Source organism: Chinchilla lanigera, unplaced genomic scaffold (assembly GCF_000276665.1).
Source record: "Chinchilla lanigera isolate Chin_1 unplaced genomic scaffold, ChiLan1.0 scaffold00038, whole genome shotgun sequence".
Lineage (NCBI taxonomy): Eukaryota > Metazoa > Chordata > Mammalia > Rodentia > Chinchillidae > Chinchilla > Chinchilla lanigera.
Window position 1 is genome coordinate 9,439,895 of NW_004955439.1, and position 15,234 is coordinate 9,455,128.

The 15,234-nt window shown below is 42.1% G+C and overlaps 1 protein-coding gene across 3 annotated transcripts in view; it reads left to right on the forward strand.

Moving 5' to 3' along the window:
• The window catches only part of Syne1 (spectrin repeat containing, nuclear envelope 1), a gene marked incomplete in the record, with an annotated part of 442,886 nt that overhangs the window by 308,668 nt on the left and 118,984 nt on the right, over positions 1 to 15,234 (forward strand). For all 3 annotated transcript variants that reach the window (XM_013517312.1, XM_013517313.1, XM_013517314.1), the window contains 4 exon segments: positions 2,167 to 2,340; positions 2,709 to 2,900; positions 12,866 to 12,997; positions 14,150 to 14,259. In XM_013517312.1, coding sequence (XP_013372766.1) covers positions 2,167 to 2,340; positions 2,709 to 2,900; positions 12,866 to 12,997; positions 14,150 to 14,259 — 608 coding nt within the window.

A 15,234-nucleotide genomic window follows, 5' to 3' on the forward strand; every position in this document is an offset into this window, starting at 1 on the left:
TAAGACTATAAAGAAGAATGCCTGCTGCCCCCATGGTAGCCAATCCAAACGTGATGACTCCTGAAAATACACTTGAGGGTCTGATTCTTATGTTGCTTAATATAATTTGGCATAAAGGCAAATTTTGGCCATAACAATGTATGTGCTTAAGAAATCAGCTGTTTTTTGTATATTCTCCTATAGCCCTTAGTCCTGGGCACATAGGGTGGTAGATGTTTTCTTTGCAGGTAGGAGGTTCCCTGCCTTGGGCCTGTACAGCGTCTGACTCCTGGGTCTAGGATCCTGTCGCTGCTCTGGCGTACGATTGGTTCTCAATGCCTTTCTGACGATAGGAACTTAGTATTATTTCACTTAGCTGCTGCTTTTACCATCATTCTGTTAACTATGGCCCTATTATTGGATGTACAGGCTGTTTCTAAATTTACTTACTATATTAGTCACAGTTATTTTTTCTTTTAATGGTACTGGCGATTAAACCCAGGGCCTTCACACTAAGCTACATCCCTAGTCCATTTTTAAATTTTTTTTAAAAAAATGTATTACTGTGTGTCTGCAGTACATAATGATTACACTTATTGTGAGGACTTGATACATGTACATAAGACATCTTTTTTTGTTTGTTTGTTTTTTGTCTTTTTGAGGCAGTGCCTCACTATGCAGTCAGGCTGGCCTTCAACTCAGTTTGTAGCCCAGGCTGGTCTCGAACTCACAATGATCCTCCTGCCTCATCCTCCTGAGTGCTGGGATTACAGGGTGTGCCACCATACCTGGCTATATAAGACATCTTAATTCTTCTTTTTCTCATCCCTAGCCCTATCTATCTATCTATCTATCTATCTATCTATCTATCTATCTATTGGTCTGTCTATCTATCTAGAGCCAGGAGCTCACTAAATTCCTAAATTGCCAAGGTTGGGCTTGAATGCTGGGATTATAGATGTGCACCGCCATGCCCGGCATCAAGGCTTGTATTCTTACATTTTATTCTGGATAAATTTAAAATCAATGTGTCTGTTCTACCCACTAACCCCACGTTAAACAATTTAATAAACATTATAATGTAAAAATAATAATTATTAATTATATACTTTTAAAATATAAAATATCTAGAGAACTTTAAGTGATAACTTTCTATTGTCCTTACCCTAGGAAAAATTAGTGGGGTATCAAGAGGAAGGATGAGCCCAAATTTTTTTAAAACACGAATAATTTGTAAGAATTGGAAAAACCCAGAGATCTGATCTAGCAGTTTGGGCTTCTGCCCTCACTTGAGACACCGGTAACCCTGGGCCGCCGCTCCATGGGGTCAGTTGCAGCGGCTGCCTTTGGGTGGGCCGAACACTCTGGTTTGCTCTAGCCCCACTCCCTGACACTTCGCAGACCTTGAGGCCAAGTGCCTTTTGCCATTGCCGGGTGCCTTATGCCCGTGTCTGGTTCTGATTCTTGGGGAATTTCTGTCGTTTTTGTTACTACCTGCCCTTACAGATGTATGATGTAAAGATGTCATGTTCAGCTCTCAGGCACATTAGTATCATTGGGGGAAAAATATTTTTTTGGTACTAGAGGTGGGACCCAGGGGTCCACCACAGACTGCATGCCCACCCTACGTGTTTTTTTTGTTTTGGTTTTTTTTTTTGAGACATAATCTCACCATGTAGTACAGGCTGGCCTTGAACTCACAGAGATCCTCCTTCCTCAGCCTCCTGACTGCTGGGATTATAGGCATGCACCACTACATCAGCCCATACCTTTTTATTTTATTTTATTTTTATTTTGAGAACATGTCTTACTAAATTGTCCAGGCTAGCCTTAAACCTGTGATCCTCCTGCCTCAGCCTCTCAAATGCTAGGATTGCAGATGTGTGCCATGGAAGCTGGCTGGGAATCTTATAAAAAATACTAATCTTCTCAGCAGCACAAGCACCTGCCTGGCAAACGCAAGGTCCTGAGTTTGATTCCCAGTACAAAAAAAAACCAAACAGACAAACAAACTAGTTGAGAGATTCAGGCTGCCCTTAGCCCATCCTGATTTGCTGTTCTGAGATGCGGCCTACGCATGTATTTCTTAGTTATTTGGATGCACAGCTCGGGCTTTGAAACTGTGCTCCATGTGCTGAGTGTCCAGCTCTCCCTTCCAGTAATGTCACCTTCTGCTGAACCTCTTAGGAGAAGTTAAACGAGCAGCTGGAGGAGCAGAGGCACAAGCAGGCCCTGCAGAGGTATCTTTGTGAAGCTGATGAACTGGACCACTGGCTCTTGAGTACAAAGGCCACCCTGGATGTCGCCCTTGGTGCACCCACAGAGCCAATGGACATGGAGGCCCAGCTGGTGGACTGCCAGGTACAAAAAGGGCCCATGCCCGCATCATGTACACAGAGCAGACATGCTGGGGAGGAGTCTTGGTGCGGGTGTGTGACTTTTTACAGCCTAGAAACTTCACGTATTTAGAGAGCAGAGAAGCAAGACATTATAAAAGCTTAAAAGAAACTCAATCTGGGGCTTAGTTTTGAAAAAATTTACCTTTTACCTGGGCATGGTGGCGCCCAAAGATCTCCTGTAGTTGCTGAGTTGCCCAGGCTGGAATTGCACTATTGATCCTCCTGCCTCAGCTTCCCAGAGTGCTGGGATTCCGAGCATGCGCCACCACACACAGACCTGGCAGAGGCCAGTCCCCACATGTGACTTCATCCTTGTCTGTGCCGTCGCAGAACATGCTGGTGGAGATCGAGCAGAAGGTGGTGGCCCTGTCCGAGCTGTCCCTCCACAGCGAGAACCTGCTGCTGGAAGGCAAGGCGCAGACAAAGGGTGAGGCTGAGCAGCTGGCTGGGAAGCTGAGGATGCTCAAGGGGAGCCTCCTGGAGCTGCAGAGGGCCCTGCGCGACCGGCAGCTGCACATCCAGGTGAGAGCCAGGCCCTGTCCGCTTGCTTGTCCATGGGCAAGTGTGCAGCCCCCAGAGGACAATGGGGAAGGCACACTTGCTCACATTCAAGCATCCGGTGTTCATTTACTCTCTGACACGGGTATGTGCGTCCAACTATGTTCTGTGCGCGTTACTTGAACCCAGAGATCCGAGGACAGCACTGCAGGAAAAGAAAAGACAGGAAAAATGTGACTCTTCGAGTTTAAATGGATGTGACAAATGCAGACAGCTAAGAAGCATTAGCATTTATTTTATGCATTCTACTCTTTAGATATACTCAGAGTGTTATATTTAGGGGTTGGACTTTAGAATTATCATAGATTTAGACTGGGGATGTAACTCAGTGGTAGAGCACTTACCACGCATGTGCAGGGCCCTGAGCTCCATCCTGTATACCTCAATCTCTGAAGAAAAACCTGGAATTATTGTCTAGTCTGGGTGAATTGAACTTCTAGTATCATGCAGGGACCTTAATATTCCTTAGTGGTGATCTTCATGTTAGATTGCTAGAGCTTTTTGAGCAATATTTACCTGACATGTCTTTCAACCTTCCTTTGATTTCCTTTAACTTTCCTTTGGTTTTTTTTTTTTTTTTTTTTGTCTTTTTGAGACAGGGTCTCACTATGCAGTTCAGGCTGGCCTCTAGCTCACTTTGTAGCCCAGGCTGGTCTCGAACTTGCAACAATCCTCCTGCCTCAGCCTCCCGAGTGCTGGGATTACAGGCATGCGCCACCACACCCGGCTTTAACTTGCCTTTGATTTGTGTCCTTGTGGTCTAGATTTTTTTCCTTATAAATAAGAGTTAGCTATATCTCAGTGGTTTTAAGCATTTATTTAATCAGAGAATTATTTTCTTTTAAAGTTTAATCCCTTTCAATTCATTATGATTGATACAGGTGGTCTTATTTTACTTTTTATTTTCTATTTTTTGTCCTGCTGTTTCTACTCTTTTTTTTTTTTTTAACCTTTGTTTTTTAAGAGATAGAGTGCTTTTTAAAAATTTCCCATCGTTTTCAGCAGCATATCTAATAAATTCTTTTTTTTTCTTGTTTGGTACCGGAAATCAAACTCAAGGCCTTGTACTTGCAAGGCAGGCATTGTGCTCCTGAGCTGCATCCCTTGCCCCACACCTAATAAATTCTAAATTAACATCTTAATCTCTCTAAAGATCAATGCACTGTGCTTAGAACACTGTCACTCAGTTTCTGCCATGCACCTTGCATGCATGCTTTTGCATACCATCCAGATTTTTATTCTCTTTTAATAATTATAAATTCCTCTTACAGTGCTATGCAAAGATTAAGCAAATATGGAGAAGCTACTATGCGAGAGCTGCTCTTCTATGTGATAGAGTAAAGGGGCATAGAAAACACCCGTTCATAGCTGTATATCATATATTCCTATCTTTGAGGGATTACAGTTTTTGCACAGGCAATAAATAAAATTAGAATACATTATCATATACAGAAATGATAACTATAGTTGGCATGTCAAGAGACAAGAGAGCAAGGGATCCTGGGAAAGTTACATTGAAGGAGAAAAATGTGGGTGTGAGGGAAGAGTTCCCTCCACAGGGAAGAGAGGTGCAAGGACCCTCCAGGCAGATGATACCTGCTCTGTCGAAAGTCAGTGGGGCTGGAGTGGAGCGAGCAGGAGAATGGTAGCAGTGAAGCTGACCGAGGCTTCGCCTTTCTAGCCTGTTGGAACAAAGACACCATAAACTTAATAGCTTAGAAACAATAGACATCTGCAGCTCTCATTCTGGAATTGAGGAAATCCAAGTTCAAGGTGCCAGCAGGTTCTGTCTCTGGCTCTGTCACTGTCTCTGTCATCTCTCTCTCTCTTAGATGGCATCTTTTCACTAGTTCCTCTGTGCCCTTACCTGGTGCAAGAAGGTAGGTAGCTTTCTGGAATCTCTTGTATAAGACAGCAAATTCCATCAGCAATCGCCTCCCAAAGGTTTTCATCACACTGGGGATTAGGTTTCAAGATACGAATTCAAGGGAGACATAGACATAGGTAACAAGGGGCACTGGGACTGGAGGACCTTGTAGGTATTGTGTGGATTTTGAGAAGTTATTGAAGTGTTTGGGACAAGGAGGGACAAAAGGATGAGCTTGGAACCACTGTTGGGAACCCAGGAGCTGTGGGACCAGGGAAAAGGAAGTCAAAGCACAGAGGAAGCTGCACTGAGAATTCATCAGGCTCTAGATAATTGAGACAATGAAGTTATCTGCATAACGGATGTGGGGGAGTCAAGGACTAGTTAGATCTACAGTTTGATTTGGGCAGGTAAAGTTTGCTCTTAACTATGAAGCAGGAGTGGGAATGCAGGGGCGAGACCCAGACTGCAGCCACGCTGGCCGCCACTTAACTTAGGATGTGGGACATCACTACTGCTGAGAAAACCTCATGAACATTTACTGTGATTGCTTTTATTTTCTCAGTGTAAGGACAGTGCATATTTTTCAGTTGGTTTTTTTTTTTTTTTTTCAAATTATGTAATTATATGATCTGGAAAACCAAACCTACTCGATCTAAAGCTGTTAGAAGCCATAGGAGAATTTAGAAAGATGATTACCTTATTTAAAAAAAAAAACTCAGCACTACAAAAATAAATCAAGAATCTGCAATTTTCATTTATACAAGTAAAAATCAATTTAGAGAAATAATATAAAATAATTTCCTGTGTATAATATCAATAAAATATGCAAAAAGACTAGATGACTAAGACTTTATAAAGTTTAAGAACCAAAATGAAAAAGGGAAGGATATAGTTTATTTTTGGATTTTAAAGCTGCCAATTCTTCATTTATTGACATTTCAGTTTAATTTATTCTCAACTAAAATACTCCCTGAATATTTTTGGAAAGTCACAAAATGATACTAAATAATTATTTCCCAGGTTTACCTGAGAAAAAATAAACATGTAAAAAGAGCAATAATTTATGAAAATGAGGAATTATGAGGGGTTATTAGCCTTATGTGTTAAAATTCAATATTACAAATTAAATTGGCTACAGTTGTGTATGGCTGTAATCCCAGCTATTCAGAAGGCTGAGGCAGGAGGATTCCATAGCCAGGGAAACATAGCAACTTAGTAAGACCTTGTCTCAAAATAAAAAATATAAAAGGCTAGGGATGGGGCTGGGGATTTAGCTCAGCGGCAAAAGCGCCTGCCTCGCAAGCGCAAGGTCATGAGTTCGGTTCCTGGTACCGAAGAAAAAACAAACAAAAACAAAAACAAAACAAAACAAAAGGCTAGGGATGTAGATCAGTGCAAAGGCCTTGGGTGTAAACCCCAGAACTGAAAAAAACAGAGATTACTAATAGAAATGTGGGTAATATATATCAAAGAAAAAGAGGTATATATGGCCAAGGAACATATAAAAAGACCTTCAAACTGTCTACTGGATAAACAAATCCCACACAAAATGCAAGTTTTTACTTTAAAATTACATACTTTAAAATGGGCATGCAGATGGTGTGGTGGTGCACACCTGTAATCCCAGTACTGGGAAGGCTGAGGCAGAGGATTGCGCGTTCAAGGGCAGCCAGGCATCCTAGCAAGACCTCACTTCAAACAAAACGAAACAAAACAAAAAAATACAATCTGACTCTATAATGAAACTAAAACTAAAAATGTTAAAGATATTTCAATCAAACCAAAGACATTTATAACTCCAAAAGTACACAAAAATTCAGTTTTGCAAAAGGTATTCCCAGTCTGTCATATAATACATTTTTTAGTTTTCACTGGTGGTCTGTGATTGAAGTTAATCTTTAAGAAATCTAAAAGGGCAGTCTTTACAGTTCCATACGTGAAGTAGCTACCATGTACAAAGCTCTTATCATGCCCTACTGCTAGCAGCAGCCAGACAAACAGGGGCAGCGTGCTCCTCACCTGGACACCTGGAGTGAACAGAAAGACCACAACCCGTGGGCTTTGGCGCCCGGGAAGTGGGCTGGTGTCTGCCTGGCAGTGCTGGGGTTTTTTCAGTACATGGCAGTTCTGGTCTCAGCATCCAAGAATTCACAGATGCCGTTGCTAGATCTTGCAGTTTCTTAAGAGACAGAAAATTTGGATTTAATTCTAAAAATCTTCCAATTTGTAAACACTGACATTTAGTTCTAAAATGTTTAAATAATGTTTATGTCAAATAAAAGATATCCGCCAGGCAGGAGTGCTACTTGGGCCATCATTTGACAGAGGCCCCCTAGTCCCCCCAGTTATTAAGAGGTGGCCAGGGGCACGGTTCTTGAATTTTCTGCAGCTTTCTTACAGGTCCATTTCCTCCTCTCTAAATCAGAAATAATAATACGGCAGCATCCCTTATCTGGGGAATAATAGGTCCCAGGACTCCAAGTGGAGGCCTGTATTTGGACTCTATATATACTGTTTTCCCTATGTAGATGCTTATGAGAAGGTTTCATTTTATATTAAGTGCAACAAGAAGTTGACATCTATAACAATAAAGTAGAACTATTACAGTGACAAACTTTAAAAAAATTATGTGACTTTTTTCACATTTCTCTGTTTTGAAAGAGTCAAGACGAATAATATTTTTGGATTGTGACTGACTGTTGATAACTGAACTAGCAGAATGAGAATCTGTGGAAAAAAGGGGTCTCCAGGATTTACATCTTAAAAGAATCATCGCAAGAATTTGAATGCAGTTAACGCTTACAGTACATGCTGACGTCACAGCAGGGGTCAGGAGCAGCCAGCTGCCCCCAAACCCGGTTTTCTGGTAGGAGCAGAGCTCCTGACACACTCAGAGTTTCAGGCTGAGACTGACTGGCCAGGTTGAGTGTGTGATAGCCCTGTGGGCCTCACCGGCGGATCCTGCCCGTGGCCGTAGGAATTGTTTACATGAGTAAAGTTTAGACTGTGCCACAAGGGTAAGCCTTTCTGAGCATGCTACTGAGTAACAATGTATAAATACAGAAAAATGTTTCAGTGTTTCATTACATCAAAATTGGCTTTTTAAATTCCAGTACTGAAGATTGAACCCAGGGTCTTTAAACCGAACTAAACCCTCAGCCCTTCTTAATTTTTTAATATAAGACAATCTCACTATGTCACTAAATTGGCCAGGATGGACTTAAAATTAGAGTCCTCCTGCCTCAGCCTCCCAGAGTGCTGAGATTACAGGTGTGTGCCACCACAGCAGAGTTCACTGGATACTTTAAAAGTGTATATAAATTCTAACATCTTCCATCTAATAGAGTTTCTACCGTATAAGATATTGATGAGATTTAAAAAATAATTAGGAGATTTTTCAAGGAGACTATTTTTCATCTTTGGGGGTAAAAAAAGCCCTGCTCACATTATTTCTGTCATGAAAAGGATCATTTCTATTCACATAGAAAACCAATTAACTGAAGTTAATTGGAAGAAAAAAATCTTCCATTAAATGCAGAAATTAGTGACATTGCACCCTTTCATTGGAATATCTTTAGAAGGCTTATGCAACTGTTGGCACACAATTCTTTCCCTCCCTCCTTGCCTTTTTTTCTTCCTTTCTTCCTCCTTCCTTTTGTTCCTTCCTTCTTCTTCTCTTCCTTCCTTCCTTCCTTCCTTCTTTCCCTCCTTCCTTCTTCCTTTCCTTTCCTTCCTTTCCTTTCCTTCCCTTTCCTTCCTTTCCTTCCTTCCCTCCTGCCTTCTTCCTTTCCTTTCCAGGGCTGGCAAATAAAGCCAGAGCTTTGTTTATGCCAAGCATATACTCCACCACTGAGCCACAACCCCAGCCCTAATACACAGTGCTTAGTGCTGCTGTGTCTGCGGAGTGGTATTAATTACTACCTTACTCTTTTAGCTAATTGGACTTACGTGAGGATCAGTCAATAACCAGACTCTTGAATCTCTACATGAAGAAGTACGGATTTTAAGGTCATGTAAAATATCTCTAAAATATCTCTTGAAATGGGAGTATCTTTCTGTGTAAGCATAGGCCATCTCCACACATGGTCATCTATCAAAGGAGCAGAGAGTTTGTCCTATGTAAATAATAAAATGCGGGGCTGGGGATTTAGCTCAGCGGCAAAAGCGCCTGCCTGGCAAGCGCAAGGTCGTGAGTTCGGTTCCCAGTACCGGAGAAAAACAAAAACAAAACAAAAAAAAATAATAATAATACTAAAATGCTTTATGAAGAAATGTTTTATTTAACGTTTAGCATTTCTCAGTCCTCACAAACCTTCCAAAGAATGTTCCTGGCAGAAGTGGCTGCTGTGCTAACATTTCCAAAACCAGCAGCCTAGGCAGCCCCACCCAGGGGGACCCTGGTGTTGGAAGCCACCTTACTTGCTATTCCCAAGAGAGAAAAAATCTTCCATGATACCACACAGAAAGTAATCGCCAGATTTGTATTCCTTGAACTGGATTCTTAAATTATTCTTTGCTCCTTGTGGTCCAGCTTTCAAAATGACTGATCAGCCAGAAGGTAATTCAATGTGTGGAGACTGAATGTCACTACATAGAAACACGTACTAAACATCTGCTTTTTTCTCTGACCCTGTGGACCGCATTAGTCAGAGAAGGTCCCCTTCCTAGTGTTCAGGTCTTAGAATCTAAATGTCTCTGTGTGTGTATGAGTGAGCTGTTCTCAAGGGCAGACGTTGCAATTGTTATTTTTTACAAGCACAAATTTGGTGTGAGGAATTTGAAAGTAATGTTCTCAATCCAAGGATTGGAACCTGAGAAGGGCAAATGGGTAGTGACGGCTTCAAGAACTTTCCAAAGGGCTCTGCACAAAAAAAAAAAAAAAAAATCGCTGGCGAGCACAGCAGACAGGAAGTGGTCTGGGTCCCACAAAGAGAAGTCAACAGGCCGTGGCCAAGGCCACTATTTTGTTAGCTGGAACAGCTCTGATTGGAGACAGCTTAAGCCTCATACATTCCCCGCCATCCCATCACTTTGTACAGATGCCATTTGACCTGCTGTTTCCTCCTTGCCTGGAAGAGCCATTATCTCTTAGATCTCTCTGGGATCATGGAGCCCTCCTAGGGGGCAAAGCCTCTGTTACATGCAGATAACCATGGGCTTCAGGGCTGGATGGACACCCACCCAGCCCAACCACCCCCCTATAGGCAAATCACTGCTTATCTTTGAGAGATGTGCCTTGGTGGGAGGGGAGTTTAGGGAACTGGGTGTGACCAGTCACCCATTCTGCAAAGGACTGAAAAATACAAATACAGTAGCATGTTTTAGACAAAGGGCATACCCGTTATTCCACCCGAGCAAGGCACATTCCCTTGTTGGGCAGCTGGAAAGGAAGGGAAAAGAAGAAAACACTGTGACATAAGGTGAGCCCCAAGCCCACATGGGGAGGATGCATGATGTCACCCGTAGTTTTCACTGACTGTTTCAGTCAGGGAGCTTGCAGCAGACTGACCCCAAAGGTGCGGAGATGAAGTGGAGTCTAGCATTCTCTACTTTTCTCATGAGATTGCAGTGAGGGAAACCAGCTGGGAAGCAAACCCTGTCTATTTCTCTTGAGTAGGGAGTGGGAAACGCCGAAGGTAAGTGGAAAAGGGGGACATTCAGATGGGTAAATGAGGATGATGGATCCATGATTGGACTTGGCACAGAACAAAGAGGAGGGCAGTGGCAGCCCCCGAAGAGACGGAGGACAACCCCTTCGAGAACGCAGCTTGTAGAATGTCCTCACTCCCTGCCCACCATACTCCAACCACAGCAGCCCCTTCACACTGTCCTTGCGTCACTGAACCCCAGTGATTCTCTCTGCAATGCCAAATTCTTTCTCCTCACGATTTCTGTACCAGATTCTCCCTAGGCATGGGGTGCCATCCCCTAGATCTGTGCCAGATGGGCAGTGTCTCATTATTCAGAATTCAAGCCATCTATCTCTTCTAAAGATGGCCTCTGGCCACCCTATGCTCACTTCCCTTCACGTCCAGTCCCATTGCCTCCTGTCCGTTTCCTTGAAGCCTTCACTCCAGCTCAGCCCTCCTTATCCATTTAATGTCCGTGTCTCCTCCAAGCCCTCGTCTGACTTCTTTGCGGGGCACTCGTAGCTCCTAGAACTCTGGCTGACACTTTATGTGTGTTTATTGGCTGCGTGGTATTAAAACCATGGCATTTATCCTTTGGCACATAAGTGTAGGGAGAAAGGTTCTCATTCAGAATTAATCCCAGATCAGGTGTTTAAGTCACCCTCTCATCTCTGGGACAAAATACTTGACACCCACAATTTATAGGAGGAGAAGTTTATTTGGCTGATCGTTTCTAGTGGTTTCAGTCCCAATTATTTGGGTCCAAGACAGAAACATGTGGTGGGAAGACAGGGAAGGAAAGCTCCTCACATCATGGGGGCCAGGAAGCAACGAGAGGAGGGAGGAGCTGGGGACAAGAGCGCACCCTTGCAGGTCACCCCAGTGACCACCTCGGACCAGGTCTTACCTCCTAATGGTGCTGTCAGCTCTGATCTCATCAGGGATTAATCTGCTGATGAGCATAGCACCCCTTCTGATCCAGTCACCTGGCAAACACATGAGAATGTGGGGGACATTTGAGTTCTAAACCATAGCAGTGCCTTTCTAATTCAATTACAGTAATCAAGCAGGAAGGCTTAGCTCTTGATGGATGATAAATAATTGCTTTTTTGTCTTTCTCATTAACTGAACTTTATCAAAGCTTCCAGCCAGCTGGGTGTGATGGTGAAGAGCTGAACTTTCCAGAAATCTCAGTTCTAATTGTTATACCATATAAATTTAAATGCATAGTTAACTTTTTGAGTTTGTAAAATGGTAACCCAGTCTGCCAACATTTATATATATATGTGTGTGTGTATATATATCTATGTGTGTATAAGTGATATAAATATATATATTTAAGTTATATATGGATATAGATATAGATGATATAGATATAGATGTATATATTTTTTTAGACATCTCACTTGCATTCTCAGCTGGCCTTAAACTCCTGATCATCCTGCTCCTAAGTGCTGGGATGACAGGCATGCGCCACCATACCTAGCTTAATTTTTTTTTTTTTATTTTGCTATTTTTGAAAGGAGTAACTTAAAGATTTCTCACATTTGGGTAGGCTTTGCTCCACAAGACAGTCTGTACACATAGCGATGTAACCAGCAGACAACTCTAGAACTCATTCAAATCTAGGGCCCACAGAGGATGAACATCGAGGACTCATTAAATCCCGGGCTGGGGCCTGCTGAAGTGCTTTGGGAGTTGAGTTTCTGTGGCTGACCACATCCTGCAACCCTGCAAACAAGAGTCCAAGGGTGTGGTGTGTGGAGTCTGGGACAGAGGTTTTCAGGCTCCAGGAGGGTCTTGGTTGGGCCCTTTGCCTGTATGAGACTGAATTTTCTTCCATAGGAACTGAAGATCAAATTTAGGCTCGTCCTGAATTCTAGAGTGTGCTGCCTACCTTACAGCACCAAGGACTTGGTGCTTTTCAAAGACATGGGGATCTCTTTGGTTAGTAGCTTTCCAGAAGCATCTTTGGGAAGCAAGTTCTTGCTCTGCGTATGTCTGATGTCCACTGCGTAAGCTGAACAGAGAAGGCGGCGGGGTAATGCTTTTGCAGGAGAGATAGTAACATATAATGACCACTTAGGTAACGAAATTTTATCTTTGTGTGACTTTAAAAAATACTCAGGAAAGGATCTAGCATTTTATTTTTGTGGAAAAATTCTGGAATAACATCTGGCAGCTACACTAGGAATAGATGGGTTTCCCCTTCAGATATTTCTGGGCATAATAAACTGTTTATTATTCTCAGTCCTGAAAATGCTATAACTCAGCTCTTGTGTTACCATCTTTTATAAGTGTGGTTTCACATCCAGATGGAGCTACTTTGGTGTAACTGTGCAGACCACAGCAAAGGCGCTTTCCCTCCACTTCGGTTAAGGTTTTCCTGTGGGCAGTCTGATTCTTGATTTCTGCCTCATTAAAAGCAGGGAGCTGCACAAGAGAAGGAGGAGAGTGATATTGACCTCACGGCTGCTCAGAGCCCTGGACTGCAGGAATGGCTGGCTCAAGCTCGCACAACTTGGACTCACCAGCGGCAGAGCAGTCTGCAACAGCAAAAAGTAAGCTCTGTAGCCCGCAGATCTGCCTGAGAAGAACTCAAGGAAAATGATTCAGAGGGACACATTGCTTTGTAATCAACTGTCCCTTTTATCTTCACTTTGAGTGAAATGGGATGCAATGTCCCTTTTCAGTGATTACTTACCCCTGACCTCTGGAATGTGGCGTCACTTAAAGGGAGCAGAGGGGACTGGGGAAAAAAAATCAAGTTGCATCATGTATAAGTACAGATGCCCTGTGGTGAACATGATCATTATGTATAGCTAAAATGTACTGATAAAAATTATTTTCTTTAAAAAAGGAAGGAAAAGGTCCAGTCTTAAGAAAAACTTACACTTAAGTTTACCACTAGCATGACCCAGTTACCTCATTCATCTCATCAAGATACCTACTCTACTCTCAGATTTGCCTTCAGTTGAGTCTATTTTATTATAATAAAATTTGGGCTGAGGGTGTGTCTCAATGTAAGGCGCTAACTTAGCGGCAAGAGGCCAGCACCAATCAATAAAATCTCACAAAGGCCTCTGAGAATTGGGGAAAGTCTGAACTGCATGTTTTTTTTGAAAGAAGTGTGACTTGTTTTTACTACCAGTAAGCACCATCACAAAACAGGGTTGTAAAATATTCCCCAGTAAAATAATGACTTTTCATTTATAATAATGGTTTTTCTTTGATACCTTAACTTTGTATAAAAGACACATAAAAAGGCCTTATTTTCCGAAGGAGCAAACACATGTGCTACAAATAGTGAAAAGGTACAAACAAACCAGTTGAAACTCTAATTTGTAAAGTAAGGGAAGGAATGTGAATAGCAGCGGTTTCCAAGGATTTGTCTTGGGTTGGTACAATTGTGATTTTAAAAAGTCAGAACACATTTTCTACCACTTGAGGGCACCATTGCCCAGGAAAATTTTCTTTTCCCATTGATTTCCCCGCAACTCCGAGGTTTTTCAAATATCTTGACCAAAGCAAAAGGAAGCTACAGAGAACTTTAAAGACATGCTTGAAAATCTAAACTACACCTTGTCTATAACGTATGAATGTAAATCTTACTGCCAAAGTTCTCTGAGAATTTTTCTAGACATGGGACCATGATTCTGGACAATTGTTGGGAAGTGACAAAGATGTTTGCATGTTTCCTTTCCCTTGAGCAGGAATTAGAGCAAGAATTAGCGGAGCAGAAGAGCCTCCTCCAGTCGGTAGCCAGTCGTGGGGAGGAGATTCTAACCCAACAATCAGCTGCAGAAACCTCGGGCGGCCTTGGGTATGTTTCAAAACACTCTAACTTTCTCTTCTTGTGGTACTTCTCTGCCATTTGAAGAAATGCGACCCTTTTACTCAAAATCTTAAGGCATGCAATTTATGGAAAATGTAGTTCTTCGCTTTCACTTTTGGACTCTCACTGTACCTGCATGTTGAAGATTCTGTTGCACAGCACAAGCATCGCTAGTCACTGTTGCACTGACTTGTGTACCTACCTTCCAGAGCACTCAGCATAGCTGTCAGGGAGGAGCCTCCTGAAAGCATTTTCTAGATCAATTAAGAAATGCATTGTGGAATTGGATTCATGATTTTGCTAACTGGATGAACGTATCTAACTGCAGAGCGTTTCCCTCCCAAGAGCTCATCTTCCCGTAACATTATTCTAAAAATAAGTATGTGCCTGATAAGTATCTTGAATTTTCTTGCCCTGATCTCTTCCCCTGATCCCTACGTGCAAAGTCACAGAGCTTAGAGTCCTGGTCTAGAGACTGAAAATCACTCATACAGACAAATAGAGTGTTCAAAGAAAAATTAAGGAAGCTGGGAAATTTTCACATTGAAGATTTTGATTTGAAAGGGAGGAAGATAAAGGAAATGTAGAATAGAGGAATAGCCCTGTATTTTATTCCTGTTCCATAGCTTTTAGCTTGGAAAAGTCGCTCAGTTTTGCACTCATTGGCTCCTTGGTAGAGTCAGAATAATAAGAAACTACTATGATGGCAAAAGTGTGAACATCCTGACTATTAACTAAGAAGATGTATAGGAAAACCTTCTTTAAACATCTAAAACACTAAAAACAATTCCACTGAAGCCACTGTGTTCACTGCATTGCTAAAGGCTGTGATTTGGAAGTAGCTTTAACTCTGTCCCATTTCTGAATGTTTTCTCCCAAAAGGATTAATGTAATAAAGGGAATACATATCCTGAAGATTTTAAAAATATTTTTAAGATATTATTTTAATGTATATTAAATGTA